The sequence below is a fragment of the Melanostigma gelatinosum genome, assembly GCF_949748355.1.
Source record: "Melanostigma gelatinosum genome assembly, chromosome: 1".
NCBI classification, from domain to species: domain Eukaryota; kingdom Metazoa; phylum Chordata; class Actinopteri; order Perciformes; family Zoarcidae; genus Melanostigma; species Melanostigma gelatinosum.
In genome coordinates this window covers 29945516-29972266 of record NC_136634.1, presented here as the reverse complement: position 1 = coordinate 29972266, position 26751 = coordinate 29945516, and the positions used below count along the sequence as shown (strand labels likewise).

The following is a 26751-nucleotide window of genomic DNA, read 5'->3' as shown; positions in this document are numbered from 1 at the left end:
TCTTTCAATACCTACTGCTCTTTCAATGGTGCTGAAAAAAGGCGACATGGATCGCCTCAATGTCGGGTTGTCCTTTAAAACAAAGAGTCTTTTAAAGGTGCAACATTCGAAATTTAAAGGATATCTTTGATTTAGGGATTGCCTCCACGCGGCTCTCAACATGGCGACGTATACAATTATATAAATATAAAATTTAACAGCGACTCCCATCTTATTCTTTCTTAAATTGGCATGAACTGCCATGAGACATGGAAAAAAAAGAGCTACATGTTTAACTAAATTTCGAGATGGTGATGGTGCGGAGTCCTCTGGCATTTCTTTGTAAACCACCTTCAGGGTGTAACTTGGGTTTAGGCCTACAATAGTAAAGCCTCTGCTGTCCCAGCCACAGTACAAGTAATGCTTTCATTTTCCATCATTATTGCAAATTAGTAGTACTGTTCTGCCACAACAATTTTAATTTACAAAATTTGATATAGAATGTTCTGCACCAAAGACAATGAAAACCAATACAGAAATATTGCAAGAAATTAAGGCTATCATTAAGAAAAATCACAAGTATTAAAATCTGCGATGATCATTGACATTCATAAAACATTGAAGAACGTCTTTCATTGACCATCTGCTCCTTCAGAGGACTGTTAAAAGAAGGCACATGTCAGATTAGGAATGGCGCACGTATTTCCCCCCCTTTAAAAAAAAAAATCAGATCCCATGTCTCCGAGGGTGACATAGAAAGAAATCTGATGATGGCATGATATAATATTACTGAATTGTATCATGCGTTGTGTTCGTGACCTGCCCATCCTGTCTGCGTGTGTGTGTGGGGGGGGGGGGGGGGGGGGGGGGGGGGCTGCTGACGCAAGCTGACAAGCAGCGGACATAAAAGGTGAACGGAGTCCCCCGTTTCATCCAAACCACTGAGTGTCAGCACGCGCCGACCGACTTCTGCCGCAGACTTCTAAGTGGAACAGGCGGGAAAGTGACATCAAAGGTAAGCGGCTCCTTCACTTTCTTCTTTCTGATCTCCCGAAAGGTTCGCTCGCGTCGACCACAAACGTGCGCTCGAGAGGGAGAAAGTTGCTCTGAATGTTCCTGGTGACGTTCCTCTCGGCAGTAAACCTTTATAAATACTGTTCTGTTGATGATGACATATGTATTTTTTATTTTTGTCTCTTTCTCAGATGCAGAGGTGCTTTGGGATTTTTTGCGTGTCGCTCATCTTTTGCGCAACTCTCTCTGAGACCATCGGGTTGGTCATTGCGGTAAGTGAGCTGTTCGGATTCCGAATTTTAGAACGCTTTGTTGTTATCGTGTGTGTGTGTGTGTTGCATTTCCAGTCAGATGCCTAATTATTAGGAGATGCAAAAATATAATTCAAAATACCAGTATAAAGGAGACAAATGGTCACTGTAGAATAACATTGTAAAACACATAAATATATAATGTTAAATAATGTAAAAGTTTGGCAATTTATAATAAGGAATTTGACAAGGGAGGCAGAGAGAAATACCATGAGATATATATATATATATATACATATCAAAATGCTCTATAGGTTGGTTGTATAGGGGATTGTACAGTAAACTGTTGGGGTGTCTCATAAGTAAAGCCACTCTGTCAGTTTGTTAGACCTTTGGGCCCTTTAATGTATAATAACAATATATAACGATATATAGCACGTTTTCTAGTGGTGCAATAAATGACAACGCTATTTAATTAAAATAATCACATGAAGCCTATTTTGTTTATACTCCTGTTTGAATTAAATAGTTGATAAATGAAAAGTTTTCTCATTTAAACAAGAACTTTAATGCAAAATGAACAGAAAAAAAAAATATATATTTATATATATCTACAGCTGTACACCGACTATGTTTACATGCACATAAATACAGAGTAATCACATCAAACATTCAATAAATATTTTTTGTAATAGATAATTAAGTTTTGATCAGATTTTTTGGAGAAATTACAGTTATCGTGTGCTGGTTATTATCAATTTTGGTGTGCATTCACCATGACACCAGAGCTTTTTGAGTATTTCTTTTATTTAGGTTCACTGGTGCAGAGATGTGTCAGAAATAGACAAAAGAATGCACCGAAGCCTAAGACAATAACAGCAGCTCCAATGTAAATGTATTTGTCAGTGAGTATAGTTAATATGGGAGTTTGAATTGATATGATAATATACAAATCGTGGGAAAGAGGTATGGGGTTAATTTATTAATTTAATAATTCATCTTCAAATGCATTACATGAATATGAACATATTTTATATTTTAAGACACATTTGAGGATCTGATTATTGTGTTTCTGGTGACCCTGCAGGCGAAGGAGAAACGGGGCTGGACACTGAACAGTGCTGGCTACCTGTTGGGTCCCCGTAAGTACCAACTGCACACACACACACACACACACACTGTTACACTGCATCAGTAACAGGCAGTTATCCAAAAGCTCACTTTCAACACATCTGGAGACATAGTTTGGGAGAATGCGTTCCCACAGCAACCACCATGTGCTTCTAACATTGTGGGAAACATTTCTCTGTCATATTCTAAGAGTCTGTATGAGACGCACCAGTCTTTCAACTCACGGCAATGCAAACCCATCCACATCATTATTTGATGGGCAGAGAAAGTGACATATAAAAAGAGTGAGGAAATCTTTGAGGTTGGATGGGTCAAACAAAGGTGGATTTTCACCCAGGAGACTGCTGTTTCTGTCCTGTGGGAAATAAACGTTGACTAATTTAACGTTTAGTTAACAAACTTCCGTACTTTGCTAACAGCAGTTATGTAACAAATGCAGTTATTTTACGTAACACTTATTTAAAACCAAACCACAATGTTTTCCTAAAGCTAACCAAGTACTTTTGTTGCCTTAACCATTAAATATTTTTACTGTAGTTTTGCTGCGTAACTTCCGTACTTAACAAGCAGAATTATTTTACGCAACATACAAATTTTAATTCAAACAACGACTTTTTCTTCAACCTAACAAAGTACTTTTGTCGCCTAAAACGTTGAATTATTTTACTGTACTTTTGATAACTTCCCTACTTTATTAACGCCAGTTGCATTATCAAGTTGAATTATTTTAACCACAATTAAGATCTTTTAATCCTAACCAAGTACACTTGTTGTGTAAGTACATCTAAAAAACCAGTTAAACCTACGATGAGAATTGATTTGGAAAAGAGACTGTGTGCATGTAACGTGTGGAAAAGTTTTGAAAGGTCACAATGCATTTATCGAGCGGAAAACATGTCATCCAAAACTGACACGAGAGGGTTACCTAGAGGGTAATAGCTTGAAGCGTGGGGCCACTGACCAAACATTAGTCTCGATGAGCAGGGAGTGAGAACGTGTCCCTTGAACAGTGTTTTGTACTAAATTACACTTCCAGAACTGCTGAAATGTGAACATTTTAACTACATGTTCTTGCAAAAAAAACCTAACCCCATCACCTGTTTTTCAACACTCACTTCCATGCCTATGCTGCTGTCAGACTGTAATCTTTGTATCTCTGCTTCATCATGCCTCTGTGTGCTGAGACAGCATCTGGTTTGTCTTGTCGAGGCTTTTAGATTTTTTTCAAACACAAAATCAATCACATGAATTAAAATCCATGCCCTGTAGGGGTGTAACAATACGCATATTCGTATTGAACCGTTCGGTACGAGGCTCACGGTTCGGTACGCATGACGAACCGAACAATACGCTTGAATAAAAAAAATTAAAATAAGTTTTATTTTTAAACTTTATTGATGAAGAGCCACGTTCAAACCTTTATTGATGAAGAGCCACGTTCACTCAGGTTTAGCTCCATCATTGTTCATACTAAAATGATGATGGAGAAGATGTAAGTAACAATACTACATAACATTAAGGAGCAGTTTTAGTTTTTTATGCTTATGTGTTGCTAAGAAGACACCCCAGAAGATGGGTCACTCAGGTATAGTTCCATCATTGTTCAAAGTCAAAGAATAACTTCATGATGTTAGTTGTAATGAATAAATATATTTTAAAATAAAGTACATTTCTCTGGCATTTATAGTTTTCTACTGAACCGAAACGTACCGAACCGTGGCTCCACTGTGTCGTACCCAACCCAACCGTGAGTTTTGTGAACCGTTACACCCCTACTGCCCTGGTCGAGTGTCAGTAGCTAACAGCGTTTGGCAGCTAAATATCTAAACCTGTTTAGTTTACATTAATCAGTGGATGGAAAAATGGTTTTACGATGAATCAAATGATCCAACGATTTCACCACATTTCTGGGTTGAAATAATGAACGTCCTTAAGGCTGAACCAAGAGGGGTGCACTCGCCAAATATAATAAAGTAACATAATATCAAATGTTTTCAGGCTGAAAAATGTAGAAACTCTATAAAAGTGATGCATTGGCAACATTTTGAGGCGAGCCAACACACATGTGGACAACAGAACCCTAACACAATATTTACATATAAGTAAAGTGTAAAAACAACACGATGAAACAACTTAGATGCCAGCGAACGTGTTAAGCTTCAGAAGTGCTGGTAGGTGGATTTATTTCCATTTGGACAAACCCATTGCAAGCTGTTTTCCCCCGTTTCCACTCTTTATGCTAAGCTAACCAAACCGACCACTGGCTGTAGCTTCATATCTAATGGGGTGGTATCAATCTTCTCATCTAGCCATATCTCTAAGCAAGAAAGTGAATAAAACTTTCTCAAAATGTTTTACATATAGGCAAATTTATTAGCTTCAACCAAAAGTCGGGGGTGGAAAAGCGATTTAGTTCCAGATCGTGACTGAAACTGTTCATTGTTAAAGGTGCAATGTGTAAAATCTGGTCATAATTGTAGATTAAAGTATTCAAAAAATTAACAAACTTTATCAAACGAACAGGAAGAGGTTACAGTGTTGACGTCACGTCAAAAGCCTCTGTTATTGTGTTGCAGAGATATCTACCGAAATTAGCATGCTAACCAGCTAGCCCCGGCCTGTCCTGTAATACTACTTGTACCTGGAGAGGCGATAGTGAGCCACTATAGCGTCCCGTCTGTCCTCAGTCAAACATGAGAGGAAGTAGAAATAGAGCTGGTATATATATGTCTCGCAGAGTTTCAGCAGTTTGGTCGAATTGTCTTTTTAGAATTGTTTATTAACTGATGACTGTACATTTAGATTGTATGAACCCAGTAGTAGTGGTGAAATGCTGCCCCCTACGTGTTGGGAGCAGGTCGGCAGATCTTACACATTGCACATGGTTTATGCATGACATAAGCCATCCATAAACAGTCAACATCAGCTCCTGAGCTCACTGGTATTGTTTGAGAATGTTGCCTATGTAACATGACTCGCAACACTAAAAAGGTCGAGCCCATCTCCTGTGAATCAATGGTGTTCTGTGTCTTTGTCCCTGTCCATTGTCTCCACCGTGTCAGCTAATTTAGCATAATTCAAAGATGGCCTCATTACTGTGAACACTGGCTATATCCAGATACGTGTGTGTGTGTGTGTGTGTTCTTACCAATTTGTCCAAATAACTACGACAGGAAATCTGGAAAATGTTGTCCCTTTGTTTGTGTGTGTGAGTGTGTGTATAGCCCAGGTAAAGGTTGCTCCTGCCTCATCCTGTGTTTCAGGTCGTATTGATCACCTAATTCAGATAAAGGATTCTCCCAGTGTCCGAGGCAGAGACGAGCTGGTCACTCAATGTAAGATAGAAACATACGGCCGCTGCAGGGCTTTGGTGTTGGCCCGGGAATTGCTCCGTACAAACATCCCGCCTCCCTAGCTGCCGCCGTCACTCATCTGGGGAGGACGTCCGTCCCCCCGCTGCTGTCTGTGCTTACGCATCCAAACATCGCATTTCTCTCTGTGCTAGAAGCAAAGGAGTTCATGTACTGTAAGAACGGGAGGAACAGAAAAACCTCTTGTGAGCATTATTCTAAAGCGGCCCCACCCATTACCAGCCAAGACAAGCTCAAGCTGCCTTTATTAGTTGTAGCGGTTAGTTACTAAATATGAACAAACTGTTGTTAGCTGAGGCGATTGTGTCAATGTTACTCATATGTTATGTACATATATGTTATGGATTTCATTTGAATGAAACTGACAGTACAGGTCACTTTGCAGCCATTTTCCACAGATTGTCAACACTTCTGTAGTTCTTTCTGCCAAGTCGCAAAAGAACTACAGAATTCTGATATCTCCGGCAAACGTGAGCGGTTTACGACATCGGGTTGCTTGTAATGTTATGTACTGTGAGATATGACAACACAGATACATCAGATCTTGCTGTGTTTTGAACATTGACAAGTATTGTTTTCAAAACCTTTAAATCACTACAATTGAAATAAGAAGACACTTTACATTTTTAAGGTAAATGCACGACATACTATAGGCATACTACATCATACATTTTCTATATAAAAACACAGGGCGAACATTGCAGGATATACAATATTAAATGTAATGACCAAAACACCCACAGAGACAGGAGGAGCAGTTTGTACTTGAAACACAAAACCATTAAAGTACATCATTTCCCCTCCTTCTGGTCACTCCGATGTCACGTATTTTAATTGGACCTGTAGTTTAACACGCACACAAACAGCACAGGGCGGAGCAGCTCGAGCTGAGCCAATGAGGAAGCTAAGTTGAGGCAAACACCTCCAGCCACTTAACGTTCCTCCTCTTCAACCCCACGCTCTTAATGTGAACTTAAAATGTGATAAACATACTTGAAAAAGTCTGGTGAGTAATGCTGCAAAGTCAAAGAGAATAGATAAAAGGTAGATATTTTCTCTAGTTTAGTGAATATACATTTTCATCAACTTAATCATCAGCAAACAGACACACCTCAAGGTTCTATATGAGGTCCAGTTTGTATTATTACTCAACAGAGCTTTTTTCCACCCACATGGTAAGAAGAGTCTAAGGATTCTAAACAGACCTTCAGAACAGCAGTAAGTGTTGACCTCTAGATATTTTATGGAAAAACGGAAGCTCAGCTCTGTGATCCGAACATGATGGTAAAACATGAAGGCACAAATGAGAGGCTGTGGTTGTAGAAGCCGTTAGCCTTGAGCAGCTCCTCCGGGTGCAGTGCTTCTGTGCTCATGGAGGGGTGCCAGGCTCCAGCACAACTCTGAACTATTGTATTTGGTGTGTAGCATGCCAGCAAAGAAGATACAACTTGTGGACATTGAAGTTTCTTTCGAGCATGTTTTCCCCTTTTCACAGGGAAAAGCTAGTGCTAAGCTAGGCTAAAGGTAGCCCATTTGGGACTGTCTCATCCGTGTGAAGAGTCGCTTTTACGAGAGAACTGAGGCTGCAGTCACAACAAATCCGGCGTTGCTTCGGCAAAACCGCCAGTTCTCCCATTCATTTTATGCTACGTGACCAGAACAACCCGCCACGAGAGAACAAGAAGGCGCCGGTATCTCTGTATGACCTCTACTGGACATACAGAGATGACTGGAAGCAAGCCTTCTAAACGAATGCACTTCTTTTTAAAATGTGGTGTTTGGTACATTTGTAAATGTTGGGATGAGGACTTTGAACTCCGTCAAAAGACACCTCTCTGCGATCTGTAGGAATACACTGAGAGCTAACGATGCATCACCATGGGATCTCCATTATTTATTTTCATCATCATTATTCTAATGCATTTCATCGTCTGCCATCCATCTCATTTCAGACTCGTGTGCTTCTTTTTTTTTTTTTAACCGCAATTCCATGAGCCAAGCCCTGCAGGTGGTCCGCACAAGTTTGGAAATTGAACCAAACAATTACAAACCAAATACCGTGCTGAAATAACCAAGTGTACAACAATTGCCTTTAGATCTAATTTCAAGAGCAGCTAGAAATAAAAGCTTCAACTGAATAGCTGTACTACTTTAATCAAGTTAAACTGTTTGACTGTATCGATTGTGATCACTCATTGTCCAGATGGAATAGATGGACACAGGACACTAGGAGACAAGGCGGGTCTGGCTGGCAAGAGGGACATGGGCCAGGAGGAGGACTTCAGAACAGGTCTGTCTCTCACACACAGAGGGATCTTCCTTTATCTACTGCTAAAAGACAAACTGTTATGTGGTAGTGTACGTAGTGGACCCAAACGCACGCACACAGCAGGTTTACTCCAGCCAAGACTTTATTTCACTTGTTCAGGAGGATTCACAGAATGAACCAACAAAAAACAAAGACTAACTGTCCAGCAAATTAAAGTCACTCCGATAATCGCCTCCGGAGTCGGGAGGGAAACTCGACTGCACTCAGAACTGAAGAGACAGAAAACAAACATGAAACGAGCTTCACTGAATCGGTGTTCAGACTTACGTGACCAGACTGGTAACCGGACGGACTGACGAGGCAGAAGACGATAAGGCGTTGAAGCGGGTGAAAGACGGTACGACCTGACAACCCCAGACTGCAGGACCAGAGCTTATGTAGTGACAGGAGACTCATTAGTGGGACCTGAGTCTGGTGTGTCAGGCTGCAGGAGGTGATCGGCTGGAGTGTCCTCAGCTGTGCACAATCAAGGGTGCAGCCATGGGAGGCAAAAGAACGACTAAGAAGCACTGCAGCAAGCTAACACAGTAGCGCAAAGGCTAACCCATGGGTGTGTATTCTCATTTTAGTTAGCCATGTAAACAGCTTCATTGGACTATTGTCTGTTTCAGAACATTTTGTTCTCAACAGGGCGATTGTTTGGATCAGTTGTCTCTGTAGTGTTGGAATTTTTCAAGAATACTTCCTCCCTGTCTCAAGATATATCTGGAGATCGTGATTTCTCCATGTCTTTACCTGAGCTCCTGTCAAACCGTTCAGTGTGCTACCAGATTCAGATGACGTGACAGTTGGCTGCACTTTGTTGCTTTACCTCCACAGGTTCCCTGAGAATAGCAGATGGAGAGATCATCCACACTATCATTGACTTTCTGTCGTACCTGAAGCTCAAAGGTATGTTCATTTCTATTTGAATTAACCTCAAGGTGAGGATTAATGCCAGAAGTCTGTTCAAGACCAAAGCGTTTGCTGCAGACAGCTACAGCATGTTAATAGGAAATCAAACTCTAAATAAAGACAACAAGCAGAGATGGATGTTGTGGGAATAATGTGTAGAAAGTTGTACTTTGCATTAAGTCTGAGTAGAGGACTTTTTTTTACACTTTCAACAGCATTACAACACGTACTATCCCCACCACCAAATAAACCGGTAAAAACGAAAGAAACACATACTTCACCATCAGGTTTAGACGGAGGGTGACCATAACCATAACACCAAAAAGGAGGACTCTGCAGTATTTAGTGAAGCTGTGAATACTTGCAGAGGACTCTGGCGTGCTCCACTCTACAACACAACTCTGTGCGATTGCTACATGATGTATGTGTAACAGAATAGGAAAAATAGTCTTAAAGAGTCAAAAAGTGTTTGTTCACAGTATCTGTATTTATTCAATACATTGTGCTGGTCAAACACTGACCACTGTGCTGAGTGCCACAAAGCAGAACATCTGTGGACTTAAAATGTACGAATTAAATCACAGGTCACATAAATTATAAATAATAAACAGATAAATGAATGTTTTAAAAGCATAAAGAAAACCAACATTTAACGGCTCAAAAAGTAAAGAGTTTCTAAAGTGATTGAGTCTGTTGGGGACTTGTGTGCAGTGTCTTTGTTTTCAACAGACTCATTTGTCCATCGGCAGTATCAAGTGGTAGAAGGAGGGATGCAGAATGTCTGTACTTGAACGCACCAGTTCTTTTTTTTAATCAATATTTAAAGTGCATTTTTATTGGAATGTTCGCTGAAAACGGCCCTGACCAGAAAACAACTCTGTACAGTGATCATGTACAGACGCAAATGGAGAGGAGAGGAAACCATGCGAGGAGAGGAGATGTGTTTTAACAGACATGAGACGTCCTTTCCTCTGAAGCGTCACGTGAAGCGACGTCGGTTTCTGATGATTGAGGCGACTGACAGCTGATCACAGCTGATCGTGCGTAGATATGACGTAGCCAGCACACGGAGCCTTGTTTACGTTTTTAACCAACGACATCGGGCTAGAACCTAACCTAACCTATCAGATATTTATTTGGCAACGCTTTTAACCAATCATTTGTTAGACTGCGTTCCAGCTGAATATTCTATCGCGCGGCTCTTTAGGCCCAGTGGAACTCCAAAAGGAGGACAAATACGCGTCCGGCTTGATGCTGCGCCGGACGGCGGACAGGGCATTGAAAATCCGGACTGTCCTACTTAGACGTATTAATGGTGTCAATCACGAATATGAAATGATATTCAATTTACAAAAATACCCAGCCCAGTCTCCTGGAAAGAATGTTTGCATCGTGCATTTCTTCAAACCAGATTCGTTGAATGTTTTTGACATTCAGTCAGAGCAGATGACGTATTGAGCGTCCGTTAGGAAAGGTTACGTGGTGTTATAAGCAGGAAAGCCCATTGAGGTTGAAAGGAAGTGGTGGATGGGTCAAATAAAACGTACTTTTACACTGGAGGCCGCTGTTCCTGTACAGTGTGAAACCAAAACCAACTTTGACTCACAGCAACGTTGTTACGTAATGTGTAAGAAAGGCCACTAAGGGCTGTTATTTATTCACGCTGTTATTTATTCACGCTAGTAATGTTGCTACGGCTCTTATGTTACGTTATGGTACGTTGTTACGTCACGCCGTCAAAACCATGTACAATTGTTCATCTTTACCAGCATATACGAGGTTAAAAGGTCACAAGGTTACTTTATAGTCATTTTATCTCGGAGTCTATATTAAATGTATTCATGAAACGTATTTTTGGTCCAAAAACGTCGACATTCTACGTATTACATTGTTTGCAGAAACCTGCAATGCCAACATTTTGGAATACTTTAAAGTTAATTGTGTTAAGATGAGGATCCTTGAATGTGGGATGAATGTGAGCCCATATACAGTATACATACATGAAGCAATGTACTGATACCAGTGTTATATGGAATAACATACTGACACATGTAGTGATGTTCTCTGAACCCTCCGTGTGTGTGTGTGTGTGTGTGTGTGTGTGTGTGTGTGTGTGTGTGTGTGCGTGTGTGTGTGTGTGTGCGTGTGCTTACAGAGATGGGAGCCTTGGACAGCCTGCCTTCCTCTGTGACATCAGATGAACTGGACAATCCCTAATGTGTGTGCCCCTCTTCAGATCATCTCCATCTACTTAAGTCTATGTTCCTGCTGTCTGGACTCCACTTACTGTCCATCCATTCACACTCTGATGCTGGATGTGTTCTGGTACCAGAGGTCTGATTATTTTACTCTTTCAGATGGATTGTCCCCCAATGCAAATCGTACAGATCTTTCTGCTCCTGTGTAAATACAACACTTTGTATGGGGGACCTCTGTTCAGAAAGCAACACTGTTATCATATTAATATACTATCACCTGATTTACAACAATGGGGTCAAATAAATAAAGAAATGGCACTGGACTCAGTGGGCAACTTGAATTTCTTTCTTTCCGTCAGTCACAACATGTACCAGTTAGATTCCAGCGGTAATACATGTGTCACCTTGTTGACTAACTAACTCAGATTATCTTTGCTTATCCATTAACGGAGATATATACGACATTTGTTTGAAAACACGAAACCTTCCGTTTCTATATCAACTGTAATTTAATGTTCTGTTGATGTTTCATTTTTGTAATGCGTTTGAAATGGCTGTAAATTCTCTCCACACTTTGGGTTCAACATCAGGTGAGCAATATTATCTTGACCATCAAGAACGATATCTTTGCAAAAGGAGGGCAAGTCATTGAGAACATCCATTAAAGCTTAAAGTACAATTGGGAACTTAAATAACAATACCTTTTTATATGAATTGCTCAAACTGCCACTATATCCTGACAGTAGTACATGAGGCAGACTTGGTTCCTCTGCCTCCTTTATATGGCCTTTGAACTTCCACCATGACTTCAGAAAAACGACCCATCAAAGTCGAGGAGGGTCTACTGCTGTCAATCACTGGCTGTCCAAATCCAAATGTCACACCAGGCAGCACTGATCAAATATGAATTAAGATTCTGTAACTGCTTATTTCTCGCTTTGAATTTGTTCAGAAACATAATTCAGCCGGGTCACAAACTTGTAAATGTCATTGGGAGCACTAGCAGGAGGAACCTGATGTTGAAGCAGATAATCTGCCTCATGTACTACTGTCAGAATATAGTGACAATACAGTTTGTGCAAATACCAGGAAAAAGCTATGACTATTACATTTACCAACTGCAGCTGTAAAGCGTGTTATAATCAGCTGTATCAATGTCATTTATGAGGTCTAAAAGGGAAAATGTCTCGTTATTAGGTGTCATTTCCGAGTTCCCAGTTACAAATTTCAACCAGAACACCACCTGATTACAGAGCCACTGACCCAAACCTCAAAATCCAAGATACAAGAGCTGATAGATTCAAACACGCTCTCTGTTATCATTGTTAAAGACTTCACTCGAAGATCACAGAGCAGCTGGATTCTAGAAATTGGAACAATGGAGACATCTGATTGGAGTGTGAGTCAGCTAAAATACAGAACAGTGTGGGGTCGAGGTAGATGTAGTGGTGATTAATGTAGAGCAGCATAAGTAATACATGTATTAAATATGCAGGATGTCTTATGTACGCATGTACTTTCATAAAAACAATCAGACCAAAAGAACAAAATGCAGAAGAAGAAGTGATTTATTGACTAGTGTTTCAGGTAAATGTCATGTTTACATGTCGGAGCATGTAATGAATTATTAATAATCTGAAATAATAAAGACTCCAAACAAAGAGCAGATTGTACAAACTTTTATTTTGAAATGATAATACAGCATACAATACATAATAAAATATAATATTCGGATGGGATATAAGATATAGTACAAGGTGAAATGTTGGAATACACTTAAATATAAAGTAGAGCAATATGACAGAATACTAAATATGACATAGTATGAGATATATATATATAAATAAAATCAATGTATTAAACTACATGAGGTTACACCACTGTCAAAGCTCAGTCCTTTCATGAATAACATTCACTCTTTCTGTCCGACTGTTTCTCTCCAAAATAAAACAAGGATACACACACACTGTCATCAAACCGCCAGGAAGTATAAAAAACCTAATGTTTACAGAGAAAAAAGTTAGACTACAGAGACAGTCTCTAGTGTTCATACAAAGAGTCAGTGAGGAATACAACATCACGTCCTGATTGAGTCCAGATGTGATGCTTTGTTCTAGATAGATGGATCACAGCGAGGTTCTTTGGAGCCAAATGATCGGAGGTTTCTCTTAGAAACGCTGGAGGTTTTCTAGCGAAAATAAAACACATTGTTCGGGTCCTCTTGGCGGCTCTAATGGAAGATTTTAAAGTTTTTTAGACTGTATCTAAGCGATGAAAGGGGGAAATGAGGCGTTTGGGAGAAGTTTACGACGAGAAAATGCGTACAGCTGAACTCAGCAGCGTTTGAGATCGGACGTGACAAAATAAACAAGTTTAAGCGTTAAGTTAACCTCTGAAAACAGAGTTTGAGTCCTTCTTTCGGCTTCTTTTCTCAGTCATTGAGTGAAAAAAGGTTTTGAATCCACACCCGAAGACAGTGAAGCCACGAACGCGCCGATTTGAGCAGGTTTTGTGGTCGTTTTTTTCCGAGTTTAAAACGTGTTTAAAACAGTGTTTAACAGAGTGAAAGACACTTCTGCTGCTTCCCGCTCTGTGCTGCAGTAGCGCCAGTGGCCGTGGTGGCGCTGTTTTGCCTAAACAGCAAAGAAATACTTGTCATAAATCATAAAAAATAGGATTTTTATGAAAATTGAGAACACCTTGCGCCTCAGGAGTCTCATTCTCCTCTGTGTCATAATGTCATTTTGACCCCGCCAGCACGTGTACACAGTACACGTGCACAAAGTACACGTGCACAAAGTGTGTCAAAATCCAGCCAATCCGGTCATACATGCTTTTTCCATCCAATCAGATGGCTGCGTATGTCATATTCTACATCCAATCAGATGGCTGCGTGATATTCTACATCCAATCAGATGGCTGCGTTCTGTCTAACCCCGTGATATTCTACATCCAATCAGATGGCTGCGTTCTGTCTAACCCTAAATCTGGAGCCGCCATGTTGGATCCTCGCTACCGACGCTCGCTCAGTTCAAGTTGAGACGTAAACACGTATTGAGTATTCTTGAATGTTTTATTTGTATTCATTATTGTTATTTATTTATGTCATCCTCTCTGTCATATTATAGAGTTCACTTTCTAAACAATGAGTGTAAGTGTCGCATGTCATTTCTTCATTATCATTCATTTTTCTTCCTTATGATCTTGAAGTATTTATTGCAGTATTCTGCTAAAGTTTGTCTTTGTGTTTAGATGGAACATCCTACATTCAAGAAGGCCCCGAATGGGACCCTCCTGCTGAAGGCCTCTCCACAGGCCCAAGCCCTTGGCCCTCGGCAGGTAGCCGGGCGCCAAGCTCCTTACAGGGCGAAGACGCCGGAGGAGGTGGCTGCAGAGGCCTGGGCCCACGTCACCGTCGAGGGTGGAGACACCACCAACGCCACCCTCGTCCTGAGCCGTTGGAAGATTCAGTTCGGTCGGTATCAGGGCAAGATCTTCCACTGGCTTTTGGAGAACGACGTGGGCAACTGCGTGAATCTGGTCGCCTCCCACCAGAAGGAGCGAGAGAGGACAGTGTCTCAGTCTCCCCTGATGGCCAACAAGGTGGGGTCCTTCAGTACACGTGAATTTCATTTAAACAGAGTGATGACTGGTTTAACCTCCCTTTGTGACCTTGCAGGACGCCTTCACCCGCTACTCCTTGGCGTACCCTGAGTTTGCGGAGGCAGTCAGGTTTCACCGGGCGTTTCAGGAGGCGTTGGCGAAGTCCCTCCAGCCCGGTCAGGAGGGACAGGCGCTTGTCGGCTTCGGGGACTTCAAATTTGAGACCCTGCAGAGCCTGTACGAGTCCGAGGACAAGAAGAAGATCGGGTACATCTTTGTAACATTTGGATTATAATATAGTTGCTGTGCTGACCATCGATTAATAGAATCATGTGACAAATGTCTGATTCGTACAGATTTGTCAAATACCTCCGAAGGACGGCACCAGCTCCGGGTACGCAGATGGAGAAAGCCGTCCAGTACGTCCGGAGCAGAGACAGGCAGAGGACGAGAGCTTCTGCTGCTGCTTCATCCACCACCACGGCTGCTGTCGCCACCACCAGCACCAGCAGCAGCAGCAGCACAGCCTCTGTCTCGGCCGCAAGCCAGAGAGCTAAGAGTGCATCACAGTACGTGTTTTACTGTAAAGCTCTCTGACTTTGATGTACCTGGATGACCTCTCTGAAGAATGTGAGTATTTGTAATGTTGTCTCATCATTAATGTTGCTGCGTGTCATTTATTCTTATTATAGGCCTCTTGGTTCAGCACTTGCGGCCTTTGTCTCTGGGCGGCGTTCTCTGTCTGCGGTGGAAATGCAGGCCCATGTTAAAAAGATGGTGGCCACTAAGCCTGCATCTGCAGGCAAGTCCAGCCAAAACTATATACAGAGTTAGTTCAACTTTATTGAAATTCCTGTGTTCACTGTGTTATGTTCTGTCATCGTGTGATTACAGCCTCCCACTTCAACCCCTTCAGACCAGCTCTGTCCTCCTCCAGGTCTGAGGAGCCTTCGGATGATGAGCTGGTCAAGGCAGTAGTTGACTTTGAGAAGTGTAAGTAAAAAATAAAGTTATACTCTGGTCACGATTTGATAATAACAGAAAGACCTGAATTCATTGTTGACACTTTTTTTTTTTTTTACTTTAAAATGCTTCTTTAATCAGAGGAGGAGAGTAAACTGGTAAGTTTGGGTTGAATGGAAAACTATCTGATGTCTGCCTGGTGCACATCTCAGATCACTAACGCGTCACTAATGGGAGAGCACCTGCAGAGTAACATTTTCTTCACCCTGCTTTCTCTAGTCCCCTGTCTGCTGCCTGCATCACTCACTCAACATGTCTGATTAACATGTCTAATCTGTTGTGTTTGTCATCGTCACCATTTTCTCTTCAAAACCACCCTCTGTGCTCCTGTAGTTTTTATATGCAGCTTGGCTCAATGTGTGTCCGTCTCTCAATATTAACACAACAATCTTATCCTTTAAGATTACCGTCACATTTTATTTCTCTTTAAGCCTCAGATGTACAGGCCTCTCTTTCGCTCCCGCCACCACCTCCTCCTCCTCCTGCCCCCTCCACCTCAGCTGCACCACGTCAGGGGGCTGGTGACTCTGCTGCACTGGACGAGCCCACAGACGTGGAGCTGCTGGAGGCCGAGCTGGACCGAGAACGCCTCGTACAACTTCCAGCAGCCCTCGTCACCGTTCAGCCTGCAGTGGCACCAGCTCCCTCACCGCCGCCTGCAGCTGCCACCCTGACACCGCCTGCAGCCCGTCAGGTCGTCGCCATGGAGGAACAGGAGGAGTTGCCCGGTCCAGCCTTCCGCCCTCCCCCACCACCTGCTGGCAGTGCTGAGGTGAGGCTGTCTGTCAAACATATGAGGCCTCAGGTGTCCCTGCTGCCCTCCGTCATGAAGTGCTGTCCTCAGACATTGAAATGTCTTGTGTGTGTTGTCGTCTCACCAGTTGCTGCCTGAGTCCTGGCGGGCAGCTCTCACCGTCGAGCAGCAGCAGTGGATCGGTCGAGTGCTGTTTACCAGGGACAGCATGGGGAGGCCTCGGCTCATCAGTGAGCTGAATCTCTGGTGGTCCCCCCCCCAATCCCGGCCGGTCTACAACCAGCCTCCCGCATCCCCCGACCCCTTCTTTGCGTGCCGGCTGTTCCTCTGGATGCCACACCGGATATGGCATCTGCAGCTGACATGTCCCCAGCCTTTGTGCACTGGTTCTATGACAAAGGCTGGGCTGTACAGGACCATCCGGAGGGTCCTGGATATCGACGGCTGGTACCTCATGGCCACTGAGTACCTGGAGTGCCGTCGATGCAAGAAGAAGGTCGGCGGGTGGTCACAGGGCATCATCAGGCAGCTGTCCCCCACCTACAGCTGCCAATTTCCAGCCGTACTGACGTACAAGTAAGACATTATATTAATATCTTTATATTTGTTTGTGTTGAACATCCTGTTTGATGTATGTCTGTGGTGACAAAGTTGTACATAATGCTTGTGTTGTGGTTGTGCAGGCTGTCCTGTGACATGAGGGTTGTTGCGCAGCTGAGGTCTCGCACTCTGGGCAACAGTGCCAATCGGCTGTACAACAGCCTGCGGGAGCAGCACTCGGACACCTGGATGCGGAGAGCGATCCTCTACCTCGGCATATGCGAGCAGTTCCAGGCCTTGTGTTCGGCGAGGCACATTCCACCACCACCCCAGATGCCCCCCGTGCCGTCCCCCGTCTGGCTGCTGACCGTTTACGGTTACGATGTGCTGGCGCGGCTGGACGAATACAAGGCCAGGATCACGTCCACCTTCGGATCCATCTTGAAGATGGATTCCACCAAGAAGGCGAGTAAAGTTTGTCACAGTTTCATATTTTCTACCAGCTGCTTTGACACCACAGCTGTGTGTTTATGCTCTCACATTAACATTTCTAATCTCTCTTTCTCCAGGTGACGAAGAAGCTCGCAGGTGCCGCCTCTGACACGGCCGCCTGGGTTACCAATGTCGGTAACGAGCACGGGCAGGTCCTCATCAGCGTCCTCACCTGCTCCGAGAGCGCAGAGGGCCTGTCCACGATGGCGGCCGGATTGATGAGGCGGTACCGACTCGCCGGGGTACCTCCCCCCCAGCTGATCTACGTGGACCGTGACTGCTGCAACAAGAACGGCGTGTCGAAGACAGCTGCCTTGTTTCAGGTGTGAAACTGAGACTGTTAATACAAATACTGAATCAGTAATATAAGAGTACAGTTTAGGAGAAGATTAAACCACATTATGTTTCTTCTTTCACAGGAGTGGGAAAAGCTCGTGGTGAGACTGGACATCTGGCACCTGATGCGCCGCTTTGCATCAGGTGTCACCACTGAGAGCCACGAGCTTTACCCCACATTCATGAGGCAGCTGTCTCACTGCATCTTCGAGGTCGATCCCGATGATGCCCGCCGTCTAACTGAGGCTAAGCGGTCCCAGCTGGAGGGGAAGCACGGGATGGTTGGCCTGACTGACGCCGCGGTGATCCGGAGGATCTCCAGAGAGGAGTGGAGGCTCCACTGTCGCCGGAGGACACGTGGGCCAGAGGAATCGGCAATCCTCATTCAGGAGCTCCTCGACACCTTCGGTGGACCAGCAGGACGCGACACCCTGGACATCCCGTTGCTGGACGCTCTCCGCATCAAGGAAATTTGGAGTACACAGAAGACACACATCAGCTGCATTCAGGACCCACCAGGTGTGCTGCTGTACACACAGACCGGCAGGCTGACCAAAGGCGGAGTCATCCTGCCGGTTTATCGCTGCGCGAGGGGCTCCACATCTTTGGAGTCCTTCCACCTCCACCTTAACCGGTTCATCCCAGGTACTCGCATGTGTCTCAAAGCTTGTGACAAAATATATTCTGTTTTCACATTTCATAAAAAGGCTAATTCATGCTTGATCCAAAACCTCAGGGACACAAGCCAGTGCCAAGCACTTCCAGGCGTTCCTGCTTGATGGACTGGTGAGGTGGAATGAGGACCGCGCAGCAGCAGCTGCACCACCACCGGTTGCAGCTGAGGGACAGTTGGGACCGCTGTACTCATACAGTGGCCACCTCAAGCACGTCCTTAACCAGAAGAGCCAAAGAGTGCTTGGTCTTCAGATGGTTAAGGACTTCACCAAGCCTGCTGAGTACACAGGTATGTGATGTGAAAACACTTTATTTCAACATCATAACTCAGAGTAAAAAGAGCAATTACTAAATGCACATGCGTTTGCTGTATGACAGGGGAGCTCATCGGGGTAGAGTACCTGTACCAGCAGACAGGCAGAGTGCTTGACGACGTCAGCTTGGACCCTGACATTCCGGACGAGGCTGACGCCGCCATCGAGTCGCTCGAGGAGGATGATGATGAGGGTATCGTGGAAGATGTGGACCCCACCATCTTCGAGGCCGATACCCCATCCACCAGCACAGCAGCAGCCCGGTCAGGTGACGCATCGTCTGAGCCATCCGGTCCAGCCGCCCCTGACCAGGATGCCCCTCCTGAAGCCCCTGAGGTAAGTTCGCTACCGATACTGATGACGATGATGATAACAGTGACGATGGAATATTTCATATTTCACAGCGCATCGCTCTGTGCTTACTGACTCGTTTCTCCTCCTCTTCCTTTCTTGTTTCTTCTCAGGAGAATATACAGGGTCCTGATGACCAGCCTGGGTATCAGCACGTCCTGAAGCTGGCCCAGGCCCTGGTGGAAGGAAGGAACCTTCAGGGGCTGACAGACAGTAGGGTAGACAGACTCATCCTGCTCTGGAATCGCTTGCCAGAGCAGGACAAACAGCGAGTTGTCTACCCTCCCAGATACCGGGAGAGGCAACCTAAGGGGCGGTTCAAGGCAGCGAAGGGCAAGAACACCTCCTGTCCTGGCAAGGAGAGTCTCCAACGGTACGATTTTTTTCAAATATGAATGTATCCTCTTGTAAATATCTGCTGTATATCAACCCACATTTTGCTCTCCATGACTGTTTCAGCTGCCTTCTCGGACTGAACTCCAGCCCTGCAAACTGGCCCAGCGCCAGTCGCCTGGTCGAGGCAGTTTGCAGCCGGCTCTGCCAGCTCCACCCAGTGGCTACGCGGGTCCGTGGGTTGGCGAGGACTCGGTGGTCCCTCATCCTCATGGACTACGTGGCCATCAGAGAGGGAGTGCTGGCCAGCCTGAGGCTGATGGCTCAGACAGAGATCCAGCTATTTGAGCTGAATCAGAGGACCCTGACCCAGTGGTAAGTGTTCAACATGAAGCTTTAAAGTTTTGATGGGTTGTAATCTGAGATTTATCATTTGATGAAGAGCCTAAGAACAATCTGCGTTTGTCTCCCAGGTTCTCTTGGCGGCAGAAGGAAAGAGAGAGGGATGTGCTGCTACAGGGTACTGGCGGCGTCCCTGCAGCACCTATTGCCATCCTCCCTCTCCCTCCAGCTAAAGGGCTGTCCTCTGTTCAGGTGGGACAAGGACAGCCCTTCCTCTTCAATGTCCCCGATGAGCAGCCCGGCCCGTCCTCCATTGGCCTTCCCCCTCCTCCTCCTCCTCCACCCGCAACGCTCCCGGGTGTCTTCCCCGCTCCTGTCCCTGCCGGTCACCCTCCTCTTCCTGGACCACACATGTCCAGGTCCACGGCATATAGGAAGAGGAAGGCGGCCGAGGCTGCTGCAGCAGGGCAGGAGCCGCTGCCCAAACCCCGTCGGCCGACGACACAGTACACGTGCACAAAGTGTGGCCAGCCCAAAACACTGGCTACAGGACACACTCGCTCTTTTGGTGGAGACTGTTCTGTTCTGTTCTGTTCTGTTGAGGGAGACTGTTCTGTTCTGTTTTTCTTTATTTATTCCTCCCTCCATCATTTTGAATTTGTAAATAAAAGTATGTAATCTGCACTTTGTTTGTTTGGAAGCTTTATTATTTCTGATTGTAAAACTGGTTTAACAACCAGCCAGCTTTACACATTAGGATAGAAATATGAGACACATACACACGCATATATTATATATGTTTACGCAATGTGCTGCTGATACACTTAGGGGTCGAAGTGGTCAAATAATGAACAATAAACAAACAATTAGAAACTGTTAACAGACATGTTTGAATGAGCAGAATGATCCCAAGAACACAAGATGTCATTAGAACTTTTTAATATGAGCAGCTTGTTCAATGCTGTCTGTTGAGGACAGACAAGGAAGACAAGGACAGATGTTATGACGTTACACAGCTACTTTATTACTAGTCGACCTACTAAGCACTGTTACAAGTATTTATTATTAATAATCTACTTATAAGAACACAAGATGTCATTAGAACTTTTTAATATGAGCAGCTTGTTCAATGCTGTGTCTGTTGAGGAGAGACAAGACAAGGACAGATGTTATGACATTACACAGCTACTTTATTACTATTCTGTTGAGGAGAGACAAGGAAGACAAGGACAGATGTTATGACATTTCACAGCTACTTTATTACTAGTCTACCTACTAAGCACTGTTCCAACTATTTATTATTAATAATCTACTTATAAGAACACAAGATGTCATTAGAACTTTTTAATATATGAGCAGCTTGTTCAATGCTGTGTCTGTTGAGGAGAGACAAGACAAGGACAGATGTTATGACATTACACAGCTACTTTATTACTAGTCTACCTACTAAGCACTGTTACAACTATTTATTATTAATAATCTACTTATTGCTGACCATGCCAACTATTTCGTAACTTTTTAACACTTTGCCGTTGGCAGGGATCGAACCGCCAACCTTCTGCATCCCAGCAGATGCGCAGATGCCAGCAGACGCGCAGATGCCAGCAGATGCGCAGATGCGCAGGGGGGGCTCGCGTGCCCTCCCTTTCTCCACAGAGAAGAACGGGCAACATCCTTTGCGCGGGGGCCATGCTAATCTTCTCTGTATCATTCCAATTTTAGTATGTGTGTTAGCTGAACTAACACAACAGCACTATGATCCTGGGGGGTATTTATAGGGTCTTACACAGTTAAACTCCTGTACACGGTAGGAGATAACAAGGCTGTAAGGGGGCAAAAAATGGCTTTAGCTTGCTTTATCTAGACAGAGAATACAAGTTCACAGAGGTGTGCTGTGAGCCCTGTATGTATCGTGACCCACAAGAACCCGGTCTGACCCACTTCAGGTCCTGTCTGCCTCACCGAGGCACTCACCAGGCTGATGGGAATTTTATGCAATGAGCCTTTACGTCACACGGACAGGATTTGTGCGCTGAGGGGCAAGAGAACAAAAGACCTACTCACGGCTCCTCCCATTGCATTCCTCCCAGAGGCACTCTGACCCACCAGAAACCCCCAGCTGGGCTCCGGGAGCTGAGTGACAGACAGAGAGACAGACAGAGGAGGGAGGGAAGACACAGAGACAGGATTCACAATAAGAAACAAACTGGCAAACAGAAGGAGCAGCAGAAGGAGGTGTTTACTGCTGAAGCTTTGTGTGCACTTCATCAGCAGCTAAACTCTTTGAGTGTTTGTAAAACAACCAGGACTTCTTTGTTATTCAAGTAAATAAACTCCGTTCTTTATTTTCACATTATGTGGTTTCTTCCTGCCTCCTGTTTTCGTTCAAAAAAATTATAATGCAGTTTCACAAACTCACCTACAGGTGTCAGCCTTTGACCAGTCTATGGAGAGACTGCGGTCTCGCTGCAGAACCAACATACAAAATAAACATTAGTCACAATTGGATTCATTGATACAACTGTATGCATCCTTGAAGGTGAATTGTTGTATTATTTAGAACAGGGGTCTCAAACTCCCGGCCCGCCACGTCATTTTATGTGGCCCGCGAATCCGCCAGCACAAAAAAAAATTTTTTTTTAAATAAATCTTTTTTTTTTTTAAGTTAGACTTGATAATAAAAATATCCCCATAGCCGAAATGATGAGATAGAAAGTCATAATTCCGAGATAGAAAGTCATAACTATGATAGAAAGTCATAATGATGAGATACTTAAACACAGAAGCAGCTCTTTGGCTGGTTACTGTACATTTGAAATGGAAATGTATTGTGAGTACATTGAAGACTACTTCAAACGTGGCTTTAAAAACACATGAAATACTTCATGTCGGATTGTGCAAACGCACCCTTGAAAGGATTTTAAGCATTGAAGAAAGTTATTGTAATAACTTGTTTGATATTTGTCTTTGCTATTTTCTTTAATAGTTTGATCTTTGAGAGAGTAATGTGGGTTTCTGAACCCTAAATTAAAGGATTTAAGTTATAATAACAGAAATGTGCTTAAATATAGGTTTACATTTATATAACTGCATGTACAATATTTTTACACTTGAATAAACAATAATCAAATGCAGAGACAGTTATTTACCAATATGTTAGGAGTAGTTACATTTACACAGTCTTACATTTACAACCGGCCCTTTGAGGCCGACCGCGATGCTGATGTGGCCCAGAGTGGAGATGAGTTTGAGACCCCTGATTTAGAAGAAGAAATAAGAAACATTCTTTTATTCGTCCCACAGTGGGGAAATTATTCTCTGCATTTGACCCATCCTTGTATATGTAGGGAGCAGTGGGCTGCCAATGACAGGCGCCCGGGGAGCAGTTAGGGGTTCAGTGTCTTGCTCAGGGACACTTCGACACAGGACACAGTGCAGCCGAGGATCGAACCCGTGACCTTTCGGTTGGCGGAAAATAATAACAATAATCAGCCACGAAAACACGCTCTCGTTATCGTATGGGTGGAAATCGACAAACAATATTCAATTGATGATATCTCTAACTTTACTTTTGTTTTGCTTTTCCACAAAGACTTCTCACTCCCACAAACATGAATTATGAGTTTTTTACTTTGAGAGTTTAAACTAGGAGATTAGGCATACAACTAACACACCAATGAACTCTTATTTCAATTCAATTGTAACTTCTAGAATCGTTACTGACGCAGTTAAAACTCAAAACAGTGACAGTGAGTGTAAACACAATACAAGTTGTAATGGAGTGGTCTCACCGACGTCACGATCTCCTTAGTTACGAGGTCGGTCGGCCATGTTGGAGTACATACAGATCCTACATGGCGGCGCGTAAACAAGGAAGTGCGGCGAAAATACAATACTTTGAATCACTGGATAGTGCATCAAAGGTTCGCTACCTGGCCAAATTGAAGGTTATTGGTAACTTGGATCCCTATACGATGAGTGCAGATCGTTTCAGTGCCGATCCTACTTATCTTCCATCGGTAAACTACGCCAACATCTACACGTATCTCGTGAACACCCCCAGTCCTTACACGAAAGACGAGTTGGAGTGCTACAAAGGGCTCGACGCTTATAATCAGTTTGTCAGTGGATGGGTCCGAGCCGTCAAAGCAACGGTCGTCGACAATTCTCATCTCGTCATTGGAAGAGTAAATATATACAGATCTGGTCCGATATTTAGCAATATTCAATGTTTACTCAGCGCAAACAGACACGTGTGTTTGTTTACATTGTACGTGCATGTCATTGTGTGCGTGTGTGTAGGAATTCACTTTCAACTAACTCCTAACTTCATACCCCCCCACATATATATATATATATATATACATATATATATATATATATGATCTGACGTTAAACTCATATCAAGCAATGCTGAGGCTGCATCTCTGTGTTTCGCCTGTTGTACACGCTCGACACGTCTCTGGTACCGACTGCTGTCACGGGCCGATGAAGCTTCGGTAACCTTCTCATGTCCAAGTTTAATTTATATTTCCTTTATTAAATACTGTTCACAAACGAATTTGTAAATAAAATCACTGACCACTTATAAAGTGATCCGCACAGACTCTAGTGTACGCCAAATTCCATTCCTTTATATCTCGAGAGATGCGTGACAGCCATTTCTCGCGACGTCGCTTGGATAGCTCCTTCGTGTAATTTCCTTGATGTGTAATGACCGCTGGCAAACGAAAGAATGATTTCTTGTCTATCAGCTCTGCTGCCACAACCAAAGACAGCACAAAAGTTCACCATGATCGATAGGTTATGCGACTCAGCCGTGCATGCCAGTGGCTTTGTGTGTACTCCAACATGGCCGACAGCTAAACTGTGACGTCACACGAGACCATTCCATTATACAGGAATAAAGTGTCTCTTTGATTATTCAGTATCCTACCGTAGACACAGCAGGCGTTACCTCGCAAGACGTGACGCTTCGACAATGACATTACCGAAGTGTGTTGATGGCTGGAAATCGCCCATCGCCCCATCTAAAGAGCAACCAGCCAATCACATCCGCTCATTAAGAAACTGACAATCTTCATTAAGATGGATACTAAATTCAGGGAGGCAAAATCATAATAATGAATACAGATAGTTAGCTTGAGCCGTGGCATCCTGTTAGAGCAGTCGGAGCTTTAAAATCGCAACATGTTGCGTCCTTCTAACGTCCTAAAAGTCAATGAGAGGTTTTAGCACACTCGACACTTGGCTTCTGTTTAGAAGTTTGACAATTTAGCTTCAAGCTTCCGAAGGTGAGCTGCAAACGTGTTTTATTCCAGTCCCCCCCCCCCCAAGTTCTGTCTGTGCCACGATGGTACCATCTGCCCTATATGGGCAACCAACATGTAGCACATGGGCCACGACGTCGTGGCACATTGCATTCTGGGTAGTGGGCGCCATGTTTTAGCAGGGTTGTTTACTTGCAGCTTTTGCAAACACGAAACACAGACAACGAAACTGTTGCTTGTACATTTTCACGTTAATGACAATACAACTGTAATAAGTGATGGTGTGACGTATAAACTGAGCCGAGGGGCCAGATATTAGCCACCATGCCAACATCATTGATAACTAACGCAAGTCATTAGCAAACGGCTTCTTGTAGGTTGTCACGTTACTGAAATGACATTCATTAGAAGTTAATATATGAAGTGTAGAAGCTGAGGGCTAAAGTTAGCTAGCTGTCTTTACAATGCTGCCAGCATTGGCAGCATTGTAAAGACAGTCAACAACAATACACACAAATATATGTACAAATGAACACTTTACCGTGTGCACCTCTTGGATCACATGCAGAATCAGTTTACCCTGGTCGTTTACTCCTCTTAGCTTCTGCGCGAGCTAACGACCCACAATGCCACGGTCATATGCCCACGCCCACTCTGGGTGTGGCCTGTTACTTAGCAACATACATGACGAAATATGATACATTGAGGCACCACCTACGGTACCATATACACTCAAAAGAATAAACAATTACACATGTCTCCTTGACAGTTACAGGTACTTTATTCATCCCCAGGGGGAAATTTGGAAAAGCTGCTGCAACAGGCTGCCGCTGGCATGGCGCCATCTTGCAATGTGAGAAACTTCTCAAAGGGAGACCATCCTCCTGTCTCTTCAGGCCGGAGAGGAGGAAGCTTGAGCGGTACTCTTCGGTTAGTTATCAGTAAGAGGATGGTTCGTTCATGCAAGACAACTCAAGTTCTAAAGTGGCTCAGTGTAGTTGTTTAAGACCGTTATAAATAAAAAACAGACACACAAAACCACTACCATTGCACCCACACGTTTAGCTACATAAAGCTAACAACCCTCATCAAAAACAACAACTACAAAATGCTAAAATGCAGTTTTGTGACTGCCAGCAACGAAAGCCACACGTCGTTGCTCCTCGTTTTACGTTTTTTGCTCGCTTCCCTTAGTAGGTTCTGTAATATCGGACCTTCTGATAGTACTTGAAGGCACCAGTTTGTTACTTCTTCATAGCAACAGTGACGGGGCTTAGATGTATTCGTCCATAAAGGGACGTGCATAAAAGTAAGTTTGCGGGTCAAGCGTAAATGTTTTAGTTTTTAGACTTCTGACAGAAGTTGTCACTGCTACGTCCTGTTATTTTACATGCGTACCAAAAACGAGCGCGGCATAACTCGAAAAGGCGAAACCGCAGATATAAGGTAGACCCGGTAACCACGTAGGGTTACTCTGGTAACGTGTTATCTTTCATGTTAGCTAGGCTATACCAGCTAGTGTTGACGTTATCAGTTACGTAACTGTAGACA

At 43.7% G+C, this 26751-nt stretch overlaps 1 protein-coding gene and 1 long non-coding RNA gene across 3 annotated transcripts in view; one reads left to right on the top strand and one right to left on the bottom strand.

The window, feature by feature from the left end:
* The window catches only part of LOC306781633, a 36644-nt gene extending 10819 nt beyond the window's left edge, over nt 1-25825 (bottom strand). Inside the window, exons 1-4 of one of the 2 annotated variants that reach the window (XR_013772219.1) lie at nt 25742-25818; nt 24867-24960; nt 22350-22396; nt 21995-22063 (exon numbers count right to left, since the gene is read on the bottom strand). This is a non-coding gene — a long non-coding RNA (uncharacterized lncRNA). Of the gene's footprint in view, nt 1-21994; nt 22064-22349; nt 22397-24866; nt 24961-25741 lie in introns of both variants that reach the window. The other variant, XR_013772218.1, reaches the window with a different exon arrangement.
* gal (galanin/GMAP prepropeptide) lies at nt 1185-11186 on the top strand (the record flags this gene model as incomplete). Its single annotated transcript, XM_079265409.1, has 6 exons — nt 1185-1265; nt 2332-2386; nt 5639-5710; nt 7950-8036; nt 8895-8966; nt 11125-11186. 6 exons carry the CDS (start codon nt 1185-1187, stop codon nt 11184-11186), a joined length of 429 nt encoding a protein of 142 aa, XP_079121535.1.
* Nucleotides 25826-26751: the final 926 nt, after the last annotated feature.